This window comes from Augochlora pura, chromosome 2 (genome assembly GCF_028453695.1).
Source record: "Augochlora pura isolate Apur16 chromosome 2, APUR_v2.2.1, whole genome shotgun sequence".
Taxonomy (NCBI): domain Eukaryota; kingdom Metazoa; phylum Arthropoda; class Insecta; order Hymenoptera; family Halictidae; genus Augochlora; species Augochlora pura.
This window is the reverse complement of record NC_135773.1, coordinates 3672367-3680499: the sequence shown is the minus strand read 5'-3', so window position 1 is coordinate 3680499 and position 8133 is coordinate 3672367. Positions and strand designations below refer to the sequence as shown.

Below are 8133 nucleotides of genomic sequence, written 5' to 3'. Positions count from 1 at the left end.
AAAGACGAGAACAAATATTTCTTATCTGTCACCCTCGCCCATCTCTCGTCTCGCAAACCTAATTTCTCAAATCTACACGGCAATAAAAATCAATCCGAAGGAAAGCTAAACAATAAAATTCGCGATCCTCTTTTCTAAAAATAGCAAGCTCCGATCTGATAACAAAAGATTAAAATTGTGTCGCAGCATTTACAAATATTCTGCATTGTTCGACGCAAGGTGTTTAGGGTGAGCTTTCGAATGAGCGAACATTTCTCGTATTACATTTCAATTTACAGCGCGTTGTTCTTTTGCACAGCAATAAATGCATTAGTTTATCGACTTAATAACGTGATCATTCGTTGCATATTTAACACGTTTTTCCCTAATAACTGTAACTATTTAAAAATGCTATCGTTCAACAAAAAATCAGCTTTCTTACGATAGTATCATCCAGGAAATTAAATAACAATTTGTGACTGATCATTTTAATAAACACGCAGCTGAAGTGTTCGTAAACTGGTTAGGTCACCTACTTTTCATGAGCCGTGAGAAATGTACAAAACTGGCGCGAGAGAGGGTTGAAAGTTGAGATTTAAAGTTCACAGTTTCACTGCTGCGTCGTCCATTCTCTCTAATTTAATTATGGATTTATTTAAAATCCGCAAGAATGTCGAACAAGTAATTTCAATTATAATTCCATTTAAACTACGATCGTACGATATTGTTAAGATTGTGACGCGGCAGTCGAGGTGTTGAAGGATCGGTCAAAGACGCCGGATCGCTGACGAAGGTTGCCGGCTCGTTTCAGTCGAAGATGTTCAATCTTTCCGCTTCTTGGATGATCCGCGCCAGCTCGTCGTCGCTGATGTGCTCCTGGAATGATAAGATGAGACAGGCGAACAGGAGCTTGTCGACGATATCCTCTCTCAATCCATCGCCGGCGATCTCCGGGTGCACGGACCTCACCGCGTCCACGTAAACCGTCAGCATCTCCTGAAGTTCGGACGGTCCGTTCTCGTACTTCATATTATACAGTAGAATGGGCCCAAGATCGACGGCCGGTGAACAGTACCGCATTGTTTGCCAGTCGATTACCTTCACGTCGATCGGTTTCCCGTTCTGGTATTTGAACAGGAGGTTATCGTGTGAAAAATGACCGTGGCATATCGTGGCGAGCTCGTTCACCTCCGACGCGATGCTCTTCACCGTCTCCATCGGGCTCTTAATCAACTTCGACTTTACCTTCCTGGCCAGCGTCGGGTCCGGCATTCCTTCCACGATGTCAATTAATCTGTAATTGAGTTTAAATCATTATTCCGTCGGCCGTGGCGCGCTTAGCAGTTGAAATTGTTTGTAAATTACCGAAAGCATTCTAAACGAATGGTAAATGCGTCGAAAAAGCACGATGCGCGGATGCGTCGCGTGATTAGGTTTATATTTTTCTTTAGGCGAAAAATATCGTGCTCTATGGGGTGTTTGAAATTCATATTTTATAATATTTGTGTACGTATAAGTGCATATATTAATACAGTGAAACTGGAATTTTTAAATTCTTTTTAGTCTTTACTGATTTATATTTTGTTTATTAGCCATTTTTGCTATAAATTCCTATAATCCTGAGTCAAGTAATACCGAGAGGAGACTCATTTTTATCTTTGAACAACGTCTAAGGATTAATCAAGAGCAGCATACGTTTCAAAATATTTTCCTCGTCAATCGCGAGGTAATATCGTCCACCCACGACTAACATAATGTGTCATCGCTAAAATAATGGTCTGTCACGCGATCCTTTCGGAAGTTACGTCAAATAGACGCATGATTATATCCTGCAGACCGATCTAATTTTGGTAATCTAATCGAACCTGCCAATTAATGCAGCACTTTGACAGATGACTATGTTTGCCATCAGGACGGAATTAGCTGCACCTTCGGTAGTCACAGTCTTTCGATTTTTACGGTCGAAATGGTAGACCCTTTTCACAGAGGGTATCATTCAAGCAACTACCCTCTAGTTTCGACAAAAGTTACATGTAATATGAGACTGCAAAAAAAAAAAAAAAATAGTCAACGCGTGACTTTTTGTTACGGGAATATCGTTTGTGCTCAAAGAATCGAAACGGTTCTGAAAAATTCGGTTGCGACCTCCGTGATGGGATTTGACGCAAAAACTATTAACCAGTTAGCTGTTATATGCGACACTCTTGTAAAATATATAATTTAATGAAGAGTATGGAAATATAAATGTATTCTGTCAGCCGGTTAATTAGTACACTCGTCGAAGTTAATCGTGGAGAAAGAACTGGGTACCTGGCTAAGAAGGATATATTTATATTTTCATATTTTTTTATTCAATTTTATATCTATTATATATTTTATCTAAATCACAAATTATATTCTCCTATATAGGAGAATTCTATTAGGAGAGTTCTACTATAGAGTTCTACTATATTTAAGTTATTATTATAGTATTATATGTACAGTTAATCGTAAATCCATTTTAGTTTATAAAAAAAAAAAGATAACATTGTTAAACCATCGAAATTGAAAAGACCGGTTTGATAAGATTCTTCATCGTCAGCGCGCACGGAAAAGGTCAAACGAATCCCATGCCGGTTGTTATTTAAAATCCTCAGGTAAACATCGGAGGCTGTTAGCGAGCACACGACGACAGCGAATCTGCTAATCGTCTTCGCAACTTTGTTTGACACGCGTAGTTACGCGGAGCTTATCGTTATTCAACGCGATGGCGAATATTTCTGTGAAGGACGGGGCACAAGATGCAGCGCAAAACATTTCACTAACTCCTGTCCGAAAGCCCAGCTTTGGCGAATCACTGTAACTAGATTTCGGTACCTATCGCTAAATGCTCCTCGCATTCCTTTGACCATCTGTTAAGGTAATCAGAGTTCCCGGGTTCGTAATACCCAACTAATGAATCGAATCATGGAAAGAGACTTTCTTTTGCTACGGAGTGGTATCGATAGATCATTGTCGGACACGTCGCTTTCTGTTTGGTTGAGAGGGCGGAGTAATTGTCAATATAGTTTACTATTCGCCAGTATAGTTTACTATACATCAATATAGTTTATTATTCGTCAATATCATTTACTACTCATCAACACAGTTTACTGTCCATCAATATAATATAATTTTCATCGATATTATTTAAGGAACTGTTTTCAGCAATCAACAAACATTTAACTATCTAGAAGACTGAACTATGTCTAAGAGAAGCTGGATAACTTTCTTTTAAGTAATCATCTTAAAAGCACTTATTACATTATATTAATCTAAATAATAATAATAGATAATATGGATCAGATTATTGTGAGTTTCAAAATGATTTTTTAAGAGACTCTTAACTGTTGGTCAACGATTTTAAAAATACTATTAGATAACTACCGTTAGACGAAGTGTTAATATATTTAACAGTACATATGTATATACTAATTGATGCGAAAGAATAGAATAGAGGTGTCTCGCAATCCAAACTAAAGTTACAAGGTATAAAACACCGAGTAAAATCCTGCCTGATCCTTTAGGATCCTACAGGATCTGTCGTGACACCGATACAATTATCTGCGCGTTAATTTTAACTATTATTTAGCGTGATAAATGGAAACTGATGTTCCTGAAATTTATGGAAAGGTCTTATCGTTAGTACGATACCAAGTAATAGAAAAAAAGGCAACTTTAACACTGGCCTATTGGACTATTAGACAAATGTTATATATATATATATATATTGGACTATTAGATAAATATTATACATATTCAACTATCAGATAAATATTATATTTATTGAATTAGCAGATAAATATTATATTTATTGAATTATCAGATAAATATTATATATATTGGATTATCAGATAAATATTATACATATTGGACTATCACATAAATATTTATTCCAAAAAATTCGAACGACGTTCAACTCCGTCGTAATATAATAAATGTTCTACCCATCGTCTTATAGAAAATTACATTCATAATTCCTCGTTTCTTCGTGAAGACGCCGCCATTGTTTCCCTGTCACGTGCTACTCGATATCGTCCGGGTTCCCCACGCGCTTCCAGAGATATTCTAACAAAACTCGTAATAAATTGATCTCCGTCAATCTGTTGATATCCGAAACCCAATCAATTTTGGATTCTGTCCGCCACAATTGTGCGCCGATTATTCCGCTCGCGCGGCACTCGCAATACCACCGGTATTGACATCAATAACGTCGAAATTACTGAAACGTAATGCGAAACGGCACACCGCTAGACATCATCGTATCACGAAATAATTGTAACGCCCGGCTATCGCCATCACTTTCCCGAACTGCAGCTACGGTTCATTTTACCTGGCAACAGCAATCCGCGATATTAATGAAACACCTGCCACGATTTCAGAACTTCATTCGTTTTCGTCCTTAACCAGGGATCATTAACCGGCCCGGCTATTGATATTTCGCACGAAACGAAGCGGCGGGTGTCGTCGATTTCGATCACCGGTCGACGGTAAATTTTCAAGATTAATTTTCAGACGGAAATTTCCGGTTGCGCGTTACAAATGAATAAATTCTCCGTGTAACGTACCGCACTTGTAGCGTACGCGTAAACGTAGCAGCGTGCATCTGCCGCGCGTTTGTAGTATATTCCGTGAACGGTTGCATTGTACAGTTGCTGCACACAACGTGCACGCGTACACCATCGCGCTTTCCTCGAACAAAAATCGGAACGACGCTGATCAACGATTTATTATTCCGTTATGCCGTAGAGAAAACGTTTATGGCAGCGGCTAGCTCTTATCTGCTCCCATCGATTAATTTCTAAAAACATGAATTTACATAAAGCTGTACGCGAGTTTACTAACTGACCCGGACGGAGTAAAAGAGGCGGCCCCTGTTTCGTTGTTTTATTCGGGAGAAAGGTTTTATAGGGACGTGTCGCTCGCAGAATCTAATTATCGAGAAACGCCCTGTGCCCTTTTTAGCTATCCTATTTCTCGGGCCGCTATGACAAAGAAAATGTGAGAGGGAAAACATGGTGCGTGGAAGTCGGGCAGCTGATCGAGGATTAAAACACGGAAGACGGTGATACGTGTACAGGATACGTGTCAGGGATATATGTGGATGACTTTAAACACTGTGCAACCTTTTTACACGTAACTTTGATATAATCTTGACATAACTTTGATATAATCTTGACATAATTTTTATATAATCTTGACATAATTTTGATATAGCCTTGATCAAATCTTGGCATAATCTTGACAAAACCTCGACAGAATCTTTGCAAATCGAACTAGGTAACTCCGATCACTTTTAGATGATACAAGGGACTAGCCTATTACCTCAATAATATTATTAATATAATATGAAGGTATTCCTAAGTATTAAATATAATATTAGTATTAAGATTGCAACTTTTTATTATTTCCAAATAATAGCAAAATCAATATTAAGGATTACCTTAATACCTCAATTTCAATTTTTTTCAATACCTTAATTCAATTTTAATTTTGCTGTTATTTGGAATAATAAAAAGCTGCAAGCTTAATAAATAAATAAATAATCTTTCTAAAATCGGACTAAGTAAGTCCGATCACTTTTAGATGATGCAAGGGCTAACCTATCACACAATGGCTATGATATCTTAATATTAATTTCGCTATTACTTGGAATAATAAAAAATTGCGAGCTTAATAAATGAATAAAATAATTATACAAAGGGAATTATCTTTTCTCAAGAAAAAGACATCGACATTTTTCCTTTCTCTCTCTCTTGGATAATAATATCATTTTACAAGATAATTTGTGCCTTACATTACCAGTACATTTATTATTTTTTTTAAGCTGATTCGCAAAATTCTGATCTATCTCAATTTTAAGGTAAATAGACTTACATTGATTACCTCCTAAGCCGATTTAATCTCTGTTAGAAATCTACGACAGCACGACTATCTTAGATACGCTTCGCACATTATAGGACAAATTTAACGCTATACCGAAATCGTGATAAACGCTCGAATACCTGATCTTTCCAAGGAAATAATGGTTTGCGAATAACTGTGCTCCGGTTGTTGCTAAAGGAAAACAAACAAGTTAGGTCGCGTATGACTGTTGCCGGATAACCAAGACCACGATTAGTCAAAACCGCGGATAATCAGACCGCTGGTTAATTAAATGCTACTCTATACTGGTAATTCTAGATGTGAGCAGGGCGTTGCAAAATTATACGTCTGCATCGTAATAAGCAACCATTTAGGGGAGTTTGATTTACGCGCAGCTTTAAATAAGTTGTCATTGATACGCGTTAATTATTTAAAAATTCTTGTAGTTCTCTATTAAGCCATCAAGATTGCAATGTTTCGCCTTAAAATTTGCAGTTACTAAATTTGGAAATACGCGATATTTGTTGAAATAACAATAGGCAGTTATTGGTAGTTTATTATATTATTATTATTATATATAGAAGGTTGAAATTACCAAAATTTCTTCGATTACATAAACCATTCTTTAACCACGGCGAACAGAGTAAAAAAAAAGAAGCAAAGTTACCTGGACGATTTTTTCTCGAAATGGCTCATCGACTCCTCGGTGAGGGTGACCTCGAGCAGCTTCGCCTCGAATTCCCTGAAGACATCCGGCTCGGTAGCCTTCAGCCTCAGTCCCCTGCCGTGAAACTTTCCCAGCAACTGCACGCACAATACCAAGTGATCCGCGTCCAATTCACCGTCCGCCTGGGAGTAGCCGACCGCCTCCAGGTCCTCCAAGACGAAAACCGGTCTGCCGTAGCGGCCCAGATCGGCGAGGTAGCACTTGGGGACGAAATCGGCCCCGTACTTGGCCGTCATCTTCGAATAAAACATCTCCTCGTTCTGGTAAGCGTCGATGCTGGCCGACTGGGTGCGCTCCCCGTCCTCCGGAAACAGTTTCACCAGCAAAGGGAAGCTGGTCGGCTCGCCGGAGAACCGCACGACAGCGTCCACGCGATAAATCTCGCTGCTGCGGCTCAGCTCGACCAAACGCACGGTCGCGGACTCGAATTCGACGAACTCCCGCGATCCCGGCGCGCAGAACCGACGGTCGTGGACCATCTCCGGGATCAGATCGTTCTCGATGAAATCGATGCTCTGCTCGCGTGCCTCCTGGGACTTCATCGCTCTTCGATTTATCGGGGGGGAAACAACGCCGCGCGACGCCGTGGCCAGGCCTCGACTGCGATCGATAACGAAAAACACGAGCCGCCGCGCAATACGGCAACGAACGTCGAAAAACGTTGACGCTGATTGACCACCGCCTAACTGAGTCCCTCGAGGTAGATATATATATATCTATACACGCAGGTGTACCGAGCGACGCCCGTGCCGGATCCGCCGATAATCTTCGATCTTTCTGCGAACACCGCCGCGCGAGCCGCAGTTGTTTGGTCGAGCACCGATCCAAACTTCTCTTCGTTCGGTCCCCGATCTTGCGCGCGAAAACTTCCCGGTTAATCGATTGTAGAGAAACTTCTCCGGTGGGATCGTAAATTTCACGAGCTCGCCCTCGCACGGTAACCCGGCACTTCCCCGAGGAAACTTCCTACAGCCGCGTGGATTATGATGCAACTGCCGATCGATTCAAGCGAATGACAGACTAATCCAGTGACCGGCTTCGGAACATGTGTCGAGGCACTGGGCGATAACGTGGCGTGTTTATCACGGAGTTCGGCGCGCCGATGCTTGCGTCGCGACCAGACAGCCGCTAGTAACGAGCCCGAAGTATTGTAGGGAATCATCTCGCGTGCTGGCTCCCCTCGATAACAATCCTCTTATCTTCTAATGACGTCACAGACATGTTTATACTCCTATACACACGACCCTGACAGCCGGAGACGGTCGTCGACACCGAGAGCGCGGGCGGGGTTTGATCGGTCCCGAGACCGGGGGGGGGGGGCCTCCTTTTCAGTCGGCGATTAGGGGAATGTGGGCTGTCGGGGAGCCCTCGATTCGTCCTCTCAATGAAATATTCAGCTCCAATTGCTGCAATTAAATATTTCCCCGCCGGATCGACCGCCGACTTATCGCGGCCGTGCATCGTTTCGGTGATGCTGGTCGTAACACAATTTTCATAATCAATATTTATCTGGTTGTTGTCTTAACCCTTTGCGCTATGCTCGG

At 41.0% G+C, this 8133-nt stretch overlaps 1 protein-coding gene across 2 annotated transcripts; it reads right to left on the bottom strand.

Moving 5' to 3' along the window:
* Window positions 1–6: 6 nt before the first annotated feature.
* Window positions 7–7704, bottom strand: LOC144474995 (uncharacterized). 2 transcript variants are annotated; one of them, XM_078190474.1, is made up of 3 exons: window positions 6530–7704; window positions 1078–1273; window positions 7–975 (listed from the first exon to the last, which is right to left on the bottom strand). In XM_078190474.1, exons 1-3 carry the CDS (start codon window positions 7129–7131, stop codon window positions 787–789), a joined length of 987 nt encoding a protein of 328 aa, XP_078046600.1. In that variant the 5' UTR covers window positions 7132–7704; the 3' UTR covers window positions 7–786. The 2 variants fall into 2 exon arrangements, with proteins under 2 accessions (XP_078046600.1, XP_078046591.1); XM_078190465.1 differs by having other exon boundaries at window positions 7–1273.
* Window positions 7705–8133: the final 429 nt, after the last annotated feature.

Excerpts from the sequence above, each read along its gene's own strand:
- LOC144474995 (XM_078190465.1), bottom strand. The coding sequence starts at position 7,131 with ATGAAGTCCCAGGAGGCACGCGAGCAGAGCATCGATTTCATCGAGAAC. Across the intron at positions 1,274-6,529 it reads TTCGAGAAAAAATCGTCCAG|ATTAATTGACATCGTGGAAG; the intron begins GTAACTTTGCTT and ends ACTCAATTACAG.